The sequence below is a fragment of the Antechinus flavipes genome, chromosome 4 (genome assembly GCF_016432865.1).
Source record: "Antechinus flavipes isolate AdamAnt ecotype Samford, QLD, Australia chromosome 4, AdamAnt_v2, whole genome shotgun sequence".
NCBI lineage: Eukaryota > Metazoa > Chordata > Mammalia > Dasyuromorphia > Dasyuridae > Antechinus > Antechinus flavipes.
In genome coordinates, this window is record NC_067401.1 from 133,644,989 (window position 1) to 133,663,633 (window position 18,645).

At 56.8% G+C, this 18,645-nt stretch overlaps 1 protein-coding gene across 4 annotated transcripts in view; it reads right to left on the reverse strand.

The window, feature by feature from the left end:
- RARA (retinoic acid receptor alpha) overlaps positions 1-18,645 on the reverse strand; it is a 56,619-nt gene that overhangs the window by 26,959 nt on the left and 11,015 nt on the right. For 2 of the 4 annotated variants that reach the window (XM_051994557.1, XM_051994556.1), the window contains exon 2: positions 2,466-3,007. In XM_051994557.1, the coding sequence (XP_051850517.1) occupies positions 2,466-2,643 (178 nt within the window). In that variant the 5' untranslated portion in view covers positions 2,644-3,007. Of the gene's footprint in view, positions 1-1,058; positions 1,288-2,465; positions 3,008-5,376; positions 5,456-18,645 lie in introns of those variants that run through there. The other 2 variants (XM_051994558.1, XM_051994561.1) reach the window with 2 other exon arrangements.

Genomic DNA, 18,645 nt, shown 5'->3' on the forward strand with positions numbered 1-18,645 from the left:
ATACTCCTCGCCCAGAGACCCTCACTCCGGTCTTAGGGAGAAATCTACCTTCGCTGGCAAAGCACCATGAAATCCTTCCCCATTACTGTGTGTGACAGACACACACAGCTGGGGGGTTTGGGGGATGGGGAGAGAGGAGGGAGGTTGGAAATGGTCATGATGTTATTGTTTACTGCAGGGGAGGGGGAGGGGGAGAGGGAAGGAGGCTCCTGGGGAAAAAAACAAGATTAGTGGGGGGATGGGGGTTAACAGGAAAGGGTATTGCCCAAGTATGAGAGAGGGGCCCTACCAGGAAATTATGAACCCACACCTCTTTCTTCCCACTCATCCCCCTCCCCTGCAGCCGGAGGAAATGGTTCCCAGGGTGGGGAGGAGGTCGGGGATCCCGGAAGCCAACCCCCAGGGCGCACCGAGAAAGAGGAAGCAGCTTGCAACATTCCTGGGTGAGGAGGAAACCTCTTCCCAGGCTGGCAAGGGAGTGGTCGTGGGGCACGGGGGATGCCCCTCTCAGTGCCAGCCAGAGACCCGCACCCCGCCATGGTGCAGTCCCAGGGTTTAAGCCTCTACTTTACTGCCCTTCCCATTGTAGGAAAGGTGTCCCCCCCAGACACTTGGGCACAGGCCCCACTGCCCAAGGGCAGTGCCAACCTGGCAAGGAGGGGAAGCCTTACATCTGGAATGGGGGCAGTGCCAACTTAAGGAGGGAGCGGGCCAGGCCCCCCCCAGCCACCTCCGAGGGTCTCAACCACCCCGGACTGACAATGGAAAACCCGATAAAGCTGAAGGGGGCAGGGGTGAGATGCCTTGGGCCGAGGCAGGCCCTGTAAGCTTCAATGCAGTGTACAGTGTGAAAACTACAGGGGCCGGGCAAGGGAGAGGGGCTGCGAGGGGGGGCCCGGGCAGCCCTCCCCGAGCAGGGCCCGGCTTGGGGACGGCAGAAGTGTCCCCTCGCCCACAGAGGAAACGCGGTGGGGAGCGGGCAGGCGGCCACATCTGCCCGCTGCAGTCCGACCGGTGTGACACAAGCATTTATTAGGCGCCCATTGTGCACGAGGTACCTGGAAGCCCCCTGGCTGCGGCGGGAGGTCAGGGCGGAGGATGAGGCGCAGACGGAGGAGGAGCTTGGGAGGGCGGGCAGCCGGCCAGAGGGAGAGGGGGGCACCCTTCCAGGGTCCCCCAGGGACACCGAGCCTGCCCTGGCCCAGAGAAGGGAGCAGCGGGCAGTGCCCCGCGGTGCCGGGCGAGGCGGTGGGGTCTGGGACAGTCCCCCTGGGCAGGCCGGGAGAGGCTGGAAGCAGGAGGGGAACAGGACATTTCCCAGGTCAGCAGCTGCCCGGTCCATCTCTCCCAGCCTCCGTTCCCTCCTCTCCCCGCCCGCAGGCCCCAGCTCCCTCCCCCTCCTGACTTGGCGCCGTGCCCAGCTCGGCCCTAGGGGCCAGAGTTACAGTAAGAGGCCTGGCAGGCCTCTGGCCTGAGCTCTGCCAGCTGGCAGCAGCTCCTGCCGCCTCCCACTACCTGGCTTCAGACGGGCCAGGGTGGAAGAGACCCCCACCCAGCCAGCCCAAGACTCTCCTGGGAAAGAGAGAGGAAGGGGGAAATGGGGGGAAGCCAGAGACAGAGCCAAAGGGGGGCCTCCGCCCCTTCCTCGCAGCCCACTCCCGCCCGCGACCACGGCAGGCCTTTCTGCGCCCCGGCTCCCTCCTCGGCTGCCTCCCGTCACCTTCCCCTCGGACGGGGAATGAGCAGCGGGGGTCTCGGGGGGGGGTGCAGGTGGCCCCCCGCAGGCCTCCTCACACAAAGGCACCTGGCACGGGGTCCCTGAGGCGAGGGGGGCAGAGGGCATGGGCCGCCTCTCCGGGTCACGACGCTGTTCCCGCCAAATGTCGAGAGGTTTGTTTATCTACCAGGGGCCTTTGTCTGCTGCCAACCGAGCTATTTATAAGCTCCTCGGTGACGAGGTGGAGGGGGAGCGGCCGCGAGCACAACACAGCGGCCTGCACCTTCCCGAAGGCCTCCAGCCCAGCGCCCCGCAGCCCGGGGGGCTTCCCGTCTCCCCCCGCAGGCGGCCCCCGCAAGCTTCGAGGAAGCGCCCGAGTCCCACTCCCGGCCCATCACGGCGGCTTCTCTGGGGCGCTGAAGGCCCGCGAGGCACTCCGTGTGCCTTACCTCCCTGGAGTCTCACTCCAGAGGCTATCATTGTGCCCACTGTACAGATGGGGAAACCGAGGCTGAGGGGAAGGGGAGGGACTTCCGGGGATCACACAAGCCGTAAGCCTCCAAGGCACCATTTCCACTTGAGCTTTCCTGACGCGGAATCCGGAGCGCTGCCCGGTGCAGCCCCAGCTCCTTCAACGCAGAGCCGTCACAAGCCCCCTTTCCAGCCCCCTACCACGGACGGACGCCGGGCCCTCTCCTGGCGGCCGATGAGGGGAGCCCCCCGCCCCCCGCTCTCTCCCAGAACTTACTGGCTGGTGATGGAGTGCTGTACCCGCTGACAGGAAGCTGGTGCTGGATGCTTGTCAAGGTGCCAGGTGGAGAAAGTCCGCCCAGCATGGGGGGGAAGAAGAAGGCATAGTGAGGCACCGGGTACCCGTTAAGGTGCCCACCCCCAGGCGTCGGGCATGAGCTGCTATTGCTGGCCATGCCCCGATGAGAGTCAGAGACACAGACGGAGAGTCCAGCTGGGAGGGTTTGAGGGGCTTCTGGCTGCCCCTTCTCAGCTCATTGGGGCTGGGAGTTGGGAGGGGATGTGGGCGATCACCCACCCCCTCTTCCTGTCCTGCAGCTGAAGAGGGCAGCGCCCCACAGGGCGATCCTGGCCTTCCGGAGCCACCGCCCGGCCGGGGCGCGGCGGGCAAGGACGGGGGCTGCTCTCAGGTCGGTGGGGGCTGCGGCAGCTTCCTGCACCCACCACGGCTGGCAGCTGGGCAGAGTACCGGGCCAGGTATCCTCATCTAGATGAGCTCCGGTGCCGCCGGCGCCGCTGGGGAAGCCATGTCTTCTGACACTGAAAAGGAGACAGGAGGGATGAGTAGGCACAGGGATCGGAGCACGGGGGTTTTCTCCGCGGGGCTCCCCCCACCTGGGCAGCTGGAGGTTTTCCCGTGACACCGGGCTAAGCAGACAGATGGCACAGTGCCTGCCTGGCACATCACCTCGGGAGTAGGGCCCAGACACTGCGGGGGGGAGAATATTCCCACAAGGAGCGGAGCCCAGATCCCGAGGAGACCCGGCTCCCCCAACATGGCCAGAGGGCCGCCTCGAGGCTGGGGGAGAGCTGCGGGACCAGGGAAGGGTTGCCTGAGGTCACAGAGAAAGCCTGGGATGGTGGAGGGGAGCCGGGGAGGGAGGGAGACAGAACCTGCCTCCCTCAAGCCCGGCAGCTCTCGGAATCGTGTCGCAGCGGCCCTGGGGCCCACCCCCAAGACCCAGGGACCCTCACCCTGTGCCCCAGAGGCCGCAGCTGCGTGTGGGGGTGCCCAGCCCGGGGGCCTTCGAGGCCGGCATGGGGAAGGGGGCAAGAAGCCAGTCAGTGAGGGCTTGATGGAAAAGGCTCCATTAACAATCAGAGGCCCAGAAGACTGATGGGCCTCCTGGGGGGTGGGAGGCAGAGAGCGGCTGAGGAGAACCCGCCGGGTGGCTGCGATGCTACAGAGAGGGTGCTTTTTGCCACTGAGGTCCCTTTCAGCTGTGAAATTCTGCAACTCGGAGGGTGTTTCCTTCCCAAATCTTAATCGGGGTCAAGGAGAGCCGATTTCTGACAGACGAGGAAACTGAGTCTGGGACTAGCACACGGCTGCTCATGGATGGCAGAGCCCCGCTGGCGGGCAGCAGGGGAAGCAACCTGAGCCCTGGCAGGCAGAGGGCACCGGGGAGGTTACCACGCTGGATGGGGAAGGCCCGCCTGCCGGGGATCCGGTGGCAAGCCTTTCCCCTGTCCCGGCTGAATAGTGTGAGACAGGGCGAGAGAGAGCGAGGAGTAAGAGCCAAGTGGGCACTGGGAAGAGACAGCCGGGAGATGGGGGGGAGGGGGGAAGTGTCACAATAGAAATTAAGGGAAACTGAGGCACAGTCTGAAATTATTGCTGGGGGGGGTATTCAGGCGGGTCAGCGGGTCTACCTGCGTGACCCTGAGCAAGGCACTTAACCCCAACTACCCCCCCAAAACCAAGTTACTGGGAAGCCTAGCATTAACAAGAAAAGGGGTTTTCAGCTCCTCAGTAAGCCAAAAAGCCCCACTCCATCCCGGGGGTGGAAAAAGAGAAATGTAGGCCTTTGTTCCTTCCACCTTGGGATAGAGTTTGCTGCCCTAGCCTATTAATTACCATGATTATTAATTCTGACTGCAGAAACACACTTCCAGGTCTCTGATGAGGTCCTCCCAGGCCAATAAAGGAGGCTGACATCAGAGGCCCGGGAGCCCCACCCAGCCAGCGGCCGATCGGCCACACCCAGGACCTCGGTGGAACTTCTCCCGATGGGTAAGCTCCCCCCGGGACAGGAGACGGTGACCTAGAACCACAGGCAGACAGACAGTCATGGGTTTGGGTGGGAAAGATGAAATCATGTTCACGTCCTCTCGGCCCCAACCACGCTTTGGGGCTCTTTTCCTTAACTGTTTTCCGGGATTTTAGTTGTGGGGATTCAACGAGGAGAAGGCTGAGGCGCTGTCTGATGTTGCAGAAAGAAAAGTTTTCAATACAGGTTTTTGTTAACAACAAACACACACATTCGTGGTGGGGGGAATGGGGGGCCAGGAAAAACCCATCCCTGTGCCATTTAATGGACAATTACTTTTGTCTGCACAGCCATACTCCCCTCACGGGCTCACAACCACCACACACACACAGAGAGAGTTTGTTCCACGGCAGCTCTCGGCTCTCTACCTTCTTCCCTTCCTGCCGCTGCTTCTGCCCAGAGAGGCCCTAAAAGCGACACCCCCCAAAGCCCACCACACAATCGGACTGACATGCGCGCTCCAGCCCATCCTCCCCGGGCCCGGAAAATGGCCACTCACAAGGCCTGAGCCCGGCCTCCGCAGATAAGCACAGGCTGAGACAGCGAGGGAGTGGCTCCTGACAAGGGGAGCCCTGCACAGCCTGTCTTATCCAACTTCACTTATTCTGAGCTTATCACTCGCTGGCTGGCGCTTGCCTGCCTGCGGGCCCCGCCGTCTCACGGGATCCGGCTGCCATCGGGCTCGAGGACACAGGACGCCCCTGAGACCCAGAGATCTCGGCTCTGGCGTCCTGGGGGTCCCGCCCGGCCTCTGCTCCCCGAGATCCCACACCGCCTCCAGAAGAGGGAGAACTCCGGGCCGCCTGAACTTCCCCCCGAGTCCTGCCCAGGCGTTGGAGGCAGCCCCCTCACTCTCACCTAGAAGGAACGGGGACAGCCCCCAGTTCTGCTCTCCCTTCCACCCCACCACCTCCATGTCAGGGCTGAGTCTGTCTCCAGTGCAACCTGACCTCGGTTAGAAAGTTTGGAGCAAAGTGACTTCGAGTTCTCAAGGGAGGGACTTCCAGCCAAGGGGAGGGGGAAGCAACAGAGGCAGGGGTAAAGGTCACCGAGATCCTGCCAGAGGCCTAGGCAATGCCAACGGAACAGGGCTGGGCGAGGGGGTGGAGATGGAGGTAGGAGGGCCTGAGGAAGCAGAGGCAGAGAGAGCTCCTGGGAGCCCAGACACTTTTACTTGTCCCTCAGAAAAAACTTCTCCAAAGCAAGGGCAAGATGTGTGTGCCCCCCTTGTCTCTGCCCACCTGGCACTGCAGCCCCACCCCCTCTCATCCTAGAAACACAGCGCCATTTCTTTCTTCTGAGGGAAGAGGGGCGCCTTCAGAGAGTCAGGGCCCAGCACAGGCAGAGAAGGCAAACCCCCTCCTGGATCCCGTGGGCTGCTCGCAGGGTACCCTCCCCCCGTGTGGGCAGCAGGGGCGGGGAAAACCACACGCCCACAGCGCCAGGATATCCTGAACCCTTCTTGTGCCCCACCTGGCAGCGGCAAGTATGAGGGAGGAGGCGCAGGGGGCAACGTCAAGAGGTGGCAGGCCCAGGAATGGTTTGCTGTGTCATCTCCCCCTGGAGAGGCTAGCGGAGACCTCATCTTGCTTTGATTTCCTTCTCGTGCTTAAGCCCCACACTGCACTACAACAGGTCCCCCACAGGATGTTCACCTCCTCTGAGTCTGAGAGGACTGAACTGATTGAGCAGGATCCTCCTCCTTTCCCTCAAAAGCTCAGCTGCCTGGGGCTCCTTTGTACCACTCCCACCGCTAGGCTTATACTTGGTTTACTAGAGTGATAAAAGCACTTTGTTCTCAAGGCAGCTTCTCCCTCTCTCCCTAATTCCCCAGCATGAGAAGGGAGATAATTATTATTATTATGGTGGTGATAAATTATACAAATATCAAAATCCTATACAAATACTTTTGGAATAAGCCACCATCACGTTAATAATCGATAATGATGGTTAATAAGAGGTACCTGCCACTGAAGTCACTGAAAGTAACCCAAAGTGGTGACCCAGGATGGAGCCAATGAAATGACTAAGATACAAGAGTGATACCAAAAGGTCCTCCACAGGTTCTCCTGCATGATCGGAGCCAACAATATGCTGAGGAAGAAGGCTCAAACAAACAGTTGAATCACATGGATTTGCTTGTGGAAAGAGGGAGGTTTATGATTTCACTTGAGGACTAGAAACTGTCAGAGGATTATATTATATATTTCTATTTACAGCCATACCAGCCTGAACAGCCCTGATCTCACGGGACCTGGGAAGCTAATCAGGGCCAGGCTTGGTTAGTACTTGAATGGGAGATAATCTAAGAATGCTGGGAGTTGAAGGCTTTTACTTTTTTCCCAGCTTATTTTCTCTCTAACCCATCTTCCAGCCAGATGTTAAGCTGATCTTCCCAAAGCACAACTCTGTCCATGTCACCCCCTGCCCCAATTCAATAAATTCCAGTGATTCCCTATGACCTCCAGGCTCAAATAAAAGTTTTAGAAGACCTTTATAACTAGGTCCCTTCCTATCCTTCTGGTCATTTTACATCTCACCCTCCTCACAAATTCTCCCAATCTAGCGCTAACTGGCTTCTTTGCTGTTCTTCCAACACAACACTCCAAAAGCATTCTTATTGGTCGTCCCCCATGCCTTACAGGATGTCCATTGCATCCAGGTGTGCAAAACTGAAAATCTATGTCTTTCCACCGGACTCAGATGACTCTGGAGGGGAAAGTGAAGCTGCTGAGTTTGCAAAGACCTCCCTCACTTAAATCCAATTCACTTGCATATTATAGCATCACCTCAATAGCCCATGCCTACAACTTTCTCCCTCTTCATCTTCACCTCCTGGTTTCCCTCACTTTAAATTTCAGCTCAAGTCTCACCTTCTATCATAAGACTTCTCCAGGCCTCCATAATCTTAGCGCCTTCCCCAGGCCTCCGTAATATTTGTGCCTTTCCAGGCCTCCATAATCTTAGTGCCTTCCTGCTAGGATCATCCTCAATTTACCCATGAGTGTTTGTGTGTGTGTACCCATCCTATTTCTACAAAATTGCCTGAGTGCTCTATCCCTCACTAGACTATAAGATCCTTGAGAGCAGGGCCTAATTTTTTTTGCCTTAGTATTCACAATGCTCAGTACAACATCTGCTTAATAAATTCTAGCTGACTGATTAAGAAATCCAGATTTCATGAACAATTTTGACTATTCCTAGAAACAGTGGACACTACCAACATGTTACTGCAGGGTGTTAAAGCAAAGTTTAACATCTACCAAATACACAAGATGTGTTCTGAATTAAACGTCAGAAGCTCTAGATCTTTCATGGTTTGACAAAATAACAAAAACTAGAAAGATAATCTTGAAAATATCCTGGAAAACTCAACCAATAAACCATCATGGAACTAGATTGTTGTCACAGATTAAACTGTCACTCATCATCTCCCAGAAGTAACATTGATTCATCAAAAACTTAAAGACAGTGTTTTTAATTGATATTATCATTTCAAAAACTCAAAGTTTCCCACTCTGTGGGATGAAAAGTGTTCAAAGTTCTGAGATCTTCCAGAAAAAGTCAGAGGAGCAAAATGAGGGGTAAATCATCTCCACCATCCCGTCTGCTCATGCGCTTGTACTCAGGATACTTTGAGTAAACCTACCAAGGATGAGTTTGTTCTTATCGTTTTATTTAATTAGACAAAGTAGTTATTTTATCCATCTGTTCAGCAGTCCATAGAACAGTACATGCAAGGGAATAATAACATAATAATGTGTTGTCTTCAGACCATTTGTATCCGAACCTCTTTGAAAAATAAGAGAAGTGGGGCAGCTCGATGGCACAGTGCAGAGAGCACTGGCCTTGAGTCATGAGGACTTGAGTCCAACTTAACATTGACTAGCTGTACGAACCCTGGCAAGTCCTTGCAAAAAAAAAAAAAGCCCACCCAAAAGAAGGGAAGAACAGTATATTCACGATAAAAACAGCAATAAGAACGGGAACTGTATCTGTGATTTCACTGGTATAAGGAACTCCTAGGTGAAGAAATTCCCTCACCAATGCAGGCTGGTGCTATCTCTGAAACTTGCATCTCTGCAAATCAAGAGGTAAAGGATATCAACAAGTAAAGTGACTTGCCCAAGATCACATAGCCAGCATGTATCACAAATGAGACTTGAACTCGGGTCTTCCTGGCTTTGAGGTTAGCTGTCTAACCTTTCAACCATTCTGTCTCTCGAATGTAACAGCAATGGCAACTCAAATTACTACAGAACTGCAAAGAAATCATGTTCTTCACAAGAACCTTGTGATGTAGGTAGTCTAACTCTTATCCTTCTAACTTTACAAAACAGGAAAACTGAGGTGGAGACAAGTGGTTACATAGTAAATAGCACAGCTGGGACTTGAGCCTGAATCTCCTGACTCCAAGCTGAAGATTCCTGACATTACACCGGGCTGTATGGATGTGAGTGTTTGGGGGAATATTCGCTCTTGATCCCTACATTCCCAGCCTATGTCTCCCAGTTCTATTTTCACAGAACCAGAAGAAAGCTTTGGATTAATAGGGGAGGGCTGTGAGGAGGAGACCACAGAGTACTTCCTTCATCCTCCAGCCCCAGTCAGGCTGAGGGAGCTTCTTGGGAGAAGAGGGAATGAGCCCCCGACACATACTCCCACCTTTTCTCCCTCTGTCTCTGTCTCTGTCTGTCTCTCGTGGCTGGATGATCACTTGGAAGGAGCACTGGTGAAGGGATTCCGGCTTGACATGAGATCCCCTCCAACTCTTGATACTGACCTCTCCCAGGAACCCCTCCACCAGCAGCAGCCTTGACTCAAGTCCTTTCCCTTTCTTCTTTCCTTCTTTACCCCCGGTTCTGATGGTTCCATTTAAAATAAGTAAGCCTGACATTCAAGGGGGTTAGAGAGATCCTGAAGGGGAAAGCTAGGGCCCCAATTTAGGGTCAGGGGATTCCCATGCATTTTGCCAGTCAATAAATGATTCATAAACAAATGAGGTACAAAATACAAATCTGAGATCGCCTCAGTCAGAGCCTAAGTGGGTGAAGTCAACAGCTGCCCCCCAGGACCCTGTCAGAGGAGCCAGGCTAAGCTGGGCTGGGCGGGGTGGGGCAGGCAGGGCAGATTTCAAAAAAGGGAGAGGGCTATTTATAAACTTTCCAAGAAAAAAAGCCACAGCCTTTCTCTTCCCTTTACCCCATCAGCTTTAGAAGGAGAGTGGGGACTCTTTTCTCTCTTCTACAACCAGCCTTGGACACTGGGCAACGGAGAGAGACAGAATAAGGCTGGTCGGCAGCTCCTTCCCACCCCAACCCCTCCACTAGGCAATCCACTAGGCAGCTTCAGTCTCAGTATTTATCTTCCCTACTGCCAAGAGCTGGGTGGGCAGGAAGCCAGGCATCCAAGCCAGGCCTTTGGCCAGCAGCCCCCCCCCCAATTCAGGGGGGACAGGGCCTCACGATCCCTCAGGCCAGAGGGGATGGGGAGGGGAGATCTAGGAGGGCGGTGCAGAATAAAGTAAAAAACAAGGAACTGGGGTGGGTGGGTGGGGAACGATAAGGTAACTACAGGACTTGGAGAACTGACTGATCCCCACTTCTGACTAATTTACTAGGGGAACCCCAAATGCTTCCTTGGAGCCTCCTCTGTGTCCAGGTGACACTAACTCAGATCCTTTCCTCAGAAAACAAAACTCAAGACATCATTAATCCCATCTGTGAGTATACCTGCCTCTTCCCCAAATTAGGCTCACACATCCTGGTTATAAAAGCTTAAAGAGACTTTAAAGATCAAGTCCAATCTCTTTGTGTTTCAGTTAAGGAAACTGAGGCCCACAAAGTGAAATGACTTCCTCAAGCCCTCGGTAGCAGAGCCAGAAGTCAGAACCTTTGGACGTACACTAAAATCAGTCCACCTCCCCAGGATGGGGGGACGGGGGAGGGGGAGGAGAGCCCAAGCGAGGGAGTGTCTCAGCTTTTGCTTCTTTCCCTCATTCTCTCCCATTGAGCACACGCAAGTATCCAGGAAGTCCCTCATGCTGTCTACCCCACAGCTCCCAGGAGGCCTTCAAGAACATTACTCTCTGGGGTCTCTTCAGTCCCCATATTTCTGAAGGAACTGACTCTAGGCAGCCCTACCCACAAAGAGAGGCAAGAACAGACCTGCCCTAGATGGGAGGCCCAATTGGGTTATAGTGCCCTGGCTGCCCTGCCCGTCTCCAAACGGGGTGGAAGGGAGACAGACAAGCGGGAGCTCCGCCGGGGGCAGCCCCTCTCACACAGCCTCTGCTGCGGGTCTTCCCAGGAGTGCCCTGCTCCAAGCTTCCGACTGCCTCATGAGGGAATGGGGGAGGAAAGGAGGGAGGGGGACGAAGATGGCAAACTTGCCCACAACTTCTCCCTTAGGTGCCAACTCTTCCCCCCAAAAAAACCACAGACAAAAAAATCCAGGGCCTAAAGGATGCCACATGGTCTTGTCTTTCAGAGGACATCATAGGTAAAAAACGGGGGGGCAGGGGAGGGTGGTAGTCCCCAAGACTCAAGGAGAAGGACCAGGGAAGGTAGGGGAAGGAAGAAAACAGGAAGAGGAAGAGAAAGATGAAGCGGGCGAGGTCGGTGGCCTAGACCACAGGATTGTTTGGTCAATACAAAGGCAGCTTTGTCTGGGGGGTGGGGGGAAGAAGGGTATTCTGGGGCAATACCCCCTCAAGGGGACCCATCTCTCCCTCCTCCCGCATGGAAACTACCCCCCCTCCCCACCCAGATCCTGGCCCAGGGCTTTCCCCACCCCCACACTGGCATATGCCCCTTCTCAGTACCCTTTCATTCGCTTACATTTCTCCACAGAGAAAACCAGAGGGCAAGAGAAATAGCTCCTTTCTCCCCTTCCAGATTCTCCTGGCAGAGCTCATCCTGGGTCTGCACCAGAATCCACCCACCCGCCCACCCTCAGATTTTCATTCCCACCAACCCACAACTTGTTCTAGTGAGTCGTCACACTTTCTGTCTGAAGCCAGATGCTTTACCACGGGGATTCGGTGTGACCCACCCCTCTTTCACTGGAAGGCCCATTTCTATTCCCTCCCACTACGGTATCCACACACACACACACACACACACACACAGTCCCTTCCCCAGGGACCTAGGACGTGGGGAAGCCGGGGAACGCCCCCTTCTCTCCCTCCTGCCTCAGGATATCCTCTTGGCGCTGACCCCAGACCAGGCCTGACTCAGGCTGCCTCTCTCCCACCCCACCCCTAGGACCCCCAGGAGTTTCCTGCTCCAGACACACCCCACCCAGCTGAGCCCAGGGTCTCTCCCCACTCACCCTTCTCCATTAAACACACACACTCTCACACTCACACACTCACACACACAGTCACACTCACACTCATACACAGTCCTACTCACAGTCACACACTCTCTCACACACACTCTTACACTGTCATACATTCTCACACTCACACACTCACACTCACTCACACACTCACGCTCACACACTCAGTCACACACACACAGTCACACTCACACACACACAAAGTCACACTCACACACAGAGTCTCACACACAGTCACACACTTACTCACACTCATACGCTCACACTCACCCACACAGTCACACACATACACACAAAGTCACACACACACAAAGTCTCACACACAGTCACACACTTACACTCATACACTCACACACACTCAGTCACACTCGCACTCTCACACACACACAGTCACACACTTACTCACACTCATACGCTCACACTCACACACAGTCACACACATACACACAAAGTCACACACACAAAGTCTCACACACAGTCACACACTTACTCACACTCACACACACTCAGTCACACTCGCACTCTCACACACACACAGTCACACTCACACATTTTCACTCACACACTCACACACACTTTCACTCACACACTCACACACACACCCTTCTCAGACCAAGGGCAGAACAGGAAAAGTGACCTCCCTCCCTCCCTAAAGAGTCCAACACAGGGAGACACATGCAGGGGAGCGGGGAAGGCTGGGACCTGGGGAGGTGTTAATTAGCCTATCCCTCTCCCCACCAATCACACTTTCCATCGCCTGGGATATTAGGGGCCCCTCCTCCCCCAAAGCTCCCCTCGCCCAGCAATGCCAGGAAGGCGTGAGGGCTTCCTGGAAAAAGTGAGCCTTTCCAAGTGGCCGGTGTGGGAGGAGAAGCCCCCCGCGCAGAGGGCTGGGGAGTGAAGCGTTCCCACGGGCCTGGGGCATGGATGGGAAACCCCGTGGTTCTCTCAAACACAGACCCCGTCCGGGAGGGCCGGGAACGTGCCCTCCGGCCAGGGCCGCCCCTGAGCTTTCCCTGAGCGGGGCTCCTGGGCAGGGAACTCCCCCCCTCGCAGGCCTCCACCTGTGCGGCGGCAGGTTCTCCAAGCGTTTCCTCGAGTGCCCGGGATGGCACTGCCAGGCCGCCTCTAAGGGAGCGCTTCAAAGCCAGACCTCGGCTGGCCCCAAGACCAGCCTCTGAGGGCCGCGCCGGGGCCGCTTCTGGCTCTGGGTGACAGGGAGAACCACCTCTCCCGCCCGGGCTTTCCCCTCGCAGCCCCGATGCCCCGCCGCTCTAGCCGCCTAGCTCCCAAGCGGTCACAGTCACGGCGGACGTGCAGACGCCCACGGGCCGCGGAAGGTGCCGGCCACCCCCCGCCGCGCCGAGCGCACGCGGGGCACGGGCCCCCTGAAGCTGCTCGGGCGCTCCCAGGGGCAGGCCTACTCACTGCGGAGAGGGTGGGGGGGAAGCCACCTCCCGAGGGCCCCAGGGGTGGTGCCCACAGTGGCCATAGCCATGGCAACCCACAACAAACACGGCCCTAGAGGAGCCCAGGGGTGAGACAGGAAGCCGCGGCCACGTGATTGGAAGCGCCTTTTTGATGGGGAGGGGCTGGCACCCTTCTGAGAGGCAGAGCCCCTCACCCGGCCCGGAGGGGAGCCTGGGAGGGGGCAGGAGAGGAAGATGTGGAAGTGACCACTCCGCCCCTCCCCTTCCCTCCACAGCGAGGTAGGTCAGGGCCCTTCCCACTCTGCCACTCAAGGGCCCGGTCCCCCCCAGACCCCCTCCCTGCAGCTTCCTGCCGTGACTGTAGATCAGAGAACTCCTCACCACAGCTTCCCCTTCTCAAGTCTCGATTCCTGGGCCTGCAGGGTTTCACTTTGGGACCAGAGACATCAGAGCCGGGGACAGGGACAGTGTGTGAGTGTGTGAGAGTGTGTGTGAGTGAGTGTGTGTGTGTGAGAGAGAGAGAGAGAGAGAGAGAGAGAGTGTGTGTGTGTGTGTGTGTGTGTGTGTGTGTGTGTGTGACATGCATCAGGCTCAGGGCTCAAAGGAAGAACAGGCTGACTCCACAAGAGGGGTAGAGAACACACACACACAGTGGGTCACAGTGACAGTGACTCACATCAACACCCAAGTGTCTGTCCTTAAGTGACTCTAGAACGAGGGGAAAGGGGAGCTGGCTCTGCAGTGGGCAGAGCCTAGAGACGAGCACTCGACTCCCTCCTGAGCCCCCTCTGAACGCCCCCTCCCAAGCCCCCGGAGCCCTGCCCACCCCGTCTGTCCCCGCCGAGGAAGGGCCGAAGCGCGCTCACGGCTCTCTCTGTCCTGCGCCTCCGCGCGGTGCCAAGGAATACCCCTCCCAGTTCCAAGGTGCCCGGTCAGGAGAGGGCACCTTGGCCCGAAGGAGGGAATGGAACCTCCCCCTCTCTCCCCCTTCTCTGCAGATGTCCTGGACTATATTTAGCCCAGGCCGGGCGGCCAGCCAGACCCAGACGCCCCACTGGTCCTGAGCTGAGCTCCCAATTTTCATGCCATTAAAACATTAAGGGAGAACTCCCCCCAAATCTCCCAACCATCACAGGAGGAGCAGAAGGGCCTGGAAAGAAAAGGGGGAGACCCGAGGGTGTGAGAGGAATAGGATTAGGACCTCTCTGGGCTCCTGCTCCTCCATTCTATTCGTGGTCTTTGTCCCACTCGTCCCTCCAGGCAGGAACGCGGTGGGCTGTGAGGAGAGGGCAGACCTGAGCAGGTATCGGGGAAGAAGGGGAGGAACACCTGCTGAGGCTGCTAGGGAGGACGGGGACGAGGGCCTAGAAATTCCACCTGTCACAGTTAGCCCCCACCCCTGTGAGCTCTGGTTACAAGGCAAGGCAGAGTGGGAGAGGTTGACAGGTGCAGGACCCAAGCTACAGCCCCAGCCTAATCCCCACTGGGCCTGACAATGGGTGGGGGGCCCAGCCGTGCCTGGGGGGCATGGACCAGGGCTGGCTCCCTCCTCCCCCGCTGAGGGAGGGGAGGCAGAGAAAGTCTGTATAGGGGCTCCGCCTTTCCTGGTCCCCACTCCGGGGGGCAGGGGGAGGGCGCAGGACCGCGGCGGGGCGCCTCTTCCCTACCGTACCTATCTCCAGGGAAGGAAGGAGCCCAGCTTGCCCCCTCCCTCCCCTCCCCCTAAGATGCCAGGCAGGCGGGCCAGAGTGTGGGAGGTCTGTCTGCCTCCTCCTCCTCTCCAAATTCCAGAAACAAGCAAGAAGAGGCTCCAATTGCAGAAAGAGCAGCAGGCGGTCCAGGCTGTGGGGGCTGTGGGGAGGCAGAGACCCAGACTGAGAGGGAGACAGCCCCCCCAGACACGGACACCCTGGACAGACACCCAAGCTCTCTCCCTGCCCCCTCCCTGCTACACTCACACACACTCACACACACTCACACAGACTCACACAGACTCACACACTCACACACACTCACACTCACACACACTCTCACACACACACACACACACACACACACACACACACACACACAACACACTCACACACACACTCACACACACGCTGCTCTCGCCTCCCACATTGACACCCAGACACCCAATCCATACAATTCCCAACACACACCCGGACACACACAGAGAAAACAGCCTCTCCCTCCTTCTCCCCCAAACTGTGTGGGCCACAGCAGGGGGGGGGCACGGAGGGAGAGGGTGGTAAAGGGGGAACGCAGCTCTCCGTGTTAAAAAAGAGAGGGAACTGAAGGAGAGGAGGAGGCGAGGGAGGCTCACCCAGAGTCAGCCCCCGACTCCCTCCCCAAAGCCAGTGGGACCCGACTCCCTCGGAGACTCACCCCAGCACCCCCCCCCGGGCTTTCTAGACAAGGTCAGAGCAGGTTCCCGGGAGCGTGCAGGAAGATGATGTTGGGCAGAAGAGAGATTAACCCCGTTTATCCTAAATCCATTTGTTCCTGGCACGGGATTACAGGGGAGAGGGAGGGTGGGAAGGGCTAAGGGCCTGTGGCGAGGGCAGGCAGGAGAGTCCAAACCAGGCTCCCTGGAGACGCCGCCGCCTCCACAGGTGCTCTGAAGACCATCCTGTCCTGTATGAGCCGCCCCCCATCCAGAGGGCAGCCGGCCAGAGCTGCGGGGCTTGTGCCCATGTTGGTGGTGGTGCCAGGGGCACGGCTGGCAGGCCCTAGCCTTCTGCTCCTGGGAACCATCCCTACGACCGGGCAGGGAGCGAGAAGGAGGGGAATGCCAAGGGCACAGGCCCAGTGCTTTGGATAAGGAAGTCCAGGAAAAGAGTCTCTCTCCAGACCCTTGCCCACCCCTACCTGAGGGATCTTTGCCAAGACCTTCTACCAATATCCCACAGATTAGAGGCCCTGTGCATGAGTAACAGGAACTATGTTGTGGCACGTGTGGGTGATTGTGCCTAGAAAAAAAGCAAAGTGGGGGTTGCGGTGGGGGCGGGGACGGGACAATGAGCTAAGTGAGATGGGACTCCCCACAGCCAACTTCCTGCTAGGCTGGTACAAGAAGGAAGGGGCGCCCCCAGGGAATAAGACAGAAGTGCCACAGGGGTGGGGGCTGCGGGCAGTCCTGGCTCCAAGTTGGTACAAGACTGAAATGCAGGGGAAGTAACAGGATATCTACGAGCCTAAAGAGGGCATCTCAGCCCTCCACCTGTGTCCACAAAGGGCCGCCCCCCCAGATCAGAGAGTGAAGCTGGGTAGAGAGACCCCCTTCGGAAAAAGTTGCCCCCCCCTCTCTCTCTCACACACATTCCCTTTCCAAAGCTGGGATCTCCGACTCCCAATGGCTAGGAAGTCCTACTCTGTCTGACCTCAGTGACCTTTCTGGCCCAGGACATTGCAAGATTCCAGTCAACACTGATCTCACACTTCCCTCACCCAAACAAACTGGCTAATGAATTCTAAGCTCAGTTGACTCCACCAAAATGTGGTCCCTCCAAATTCACTGGTGATATAAGGGCAAGGTAATAGCCAACCACAAAATGTGAATAATACATGTTGTCTTTAGACTAGGCTGGGCCCGGCCCTCAGAGCCCAGAGATAGAAGGAGGAGGCCGGGCCCAGGTAGGAAGAATCGTTCCAGACCCTTCCCCACCCCCGGGGGAAGCCCCAGGGCTCAGAACATCCCCCCCACACTGATTTGGGGATTCCCCAAAATCGCTATCCTCCCACAACACAGGAGATGAATTTGGGGTTTGTACTCCCGTCTCCTCCCAGGAATGAAATGACTTTGGATTGGCTAATGGAAGGGTTACACGTTACCAACTTGGACACATGGAGGTCAAGTTTAGGAAGGGACAAAAGGAGACTCTAGATCCCCTCTCCTCGTTGTCCCTGGAAGAAGGATGGGGACAACTGGGAGATAGGAAGTGAGAGGGTGGATGGTAAGAATCCCAGGGGAGGCAAGGAAGCCAAAAAGAAGTAAGAAAGGAAAAGTCTCTGGGTAGCTCCATCAGGGGTTCCACACGCACACATGTGAGTAAATCACAGACACACAAAGCAGGCCAACAGAAACAAACTCAGAAGCCCGAACACTTTGAATAATGGGGGGCAGGGGAGAGGAAAACTAATTTTGAGGGGTGTTGATACCAAGAACAGTTCGGGTTCTTGTCTGAGCAGGGGAGGAGGCACCCCTGAGATAAGGGAATCCTTCTGCTTAGGTCTCTATAAACTTTCTCTCTGCCTAGGAAGAAGGAGGGTTTTCCACACTGTTTTTCCCCTGCCTCCCCCCACATACCATTAACTCATCACCTCTGCCCAGGTAGGGGTTCTGTGCCCAGGGCAGATAAGGGCAATGGGTAGGAGGAAAAGAAAAACTGATTTCTCAGTGACCACCCCCCCCACACACACACATCTGGCCCACAGCTTCCCAGCCTCTGTGGGTGGTACTGGAGTCAGCAAGAATCAGGGTTGTACCAGGTCCCAGACAGTTCCCAGCAGAGCCAATCCTGGGCAAAATAAGACAGCCATATTTCTCGTCCCTCACCCCCCATTAAGGAGGAAGTCCATAGGCTCCCCAGTGTCAGTACCATTCCTAATGAGATTCCCCGAGATACCCCAACCCACCACTCTGCAACAATGCCTGCTATCTGTGCCGTGAGCTCGGGCTCCAGAATTCCGCACTGGAAAGCCTGTCCCCAGCTTTACCTAAGGCCCCCCCAAAAGCCGTGCAAGTGCTCTCGCCCCAGCCTGGCTCCCCTGCGTGGGGAGGGGCCCCTGGCTAATTCTCCCCAAACCACAGAGAGTCTCAGATAACAGGAGGGAGAGAGGGAGTGGGCCAGCCCTTTGGGCATCTGATCTCTCCCCAAACAGGTTTCAAAGTCTCTTTTTGTTTTGTTTTTCAAAAGTAAAAAAGAAAAGTTTCCTGTGGTGTCTCTAACCCTCCCAGAGATAACACCCGTACACTCCCAGATCCAGACTCAAAATAACACGCATGTGCGCCCACAGGGGCCCAGATCCGGAACCAAAGGGACACCCCCTCACCCACACACCCAGACCTCCTGACACAGGCAGCACGGAGGCAGGCAGAAGGAAAGCCCAGGCAGACACCCCAAACACCGAGCGTCGGTCGGACGGACGCACGGACAGGCAGGCGGACAGGCAGAAAAGATGGAGGGAGGAGGATGCAGGCCAGGCTCCGAGGTCCCTGCTGGTCTCCAGAACGACCCAGGCCCGGCGGGCAGACCCCCACGGACCCCCAGACCCCCGGGAGCACAGGCCCCTCTGCATACGCCCCCTCCCATTGCTGGGTCCTCCCAGAAACACCCATTCACAGCCACATTCC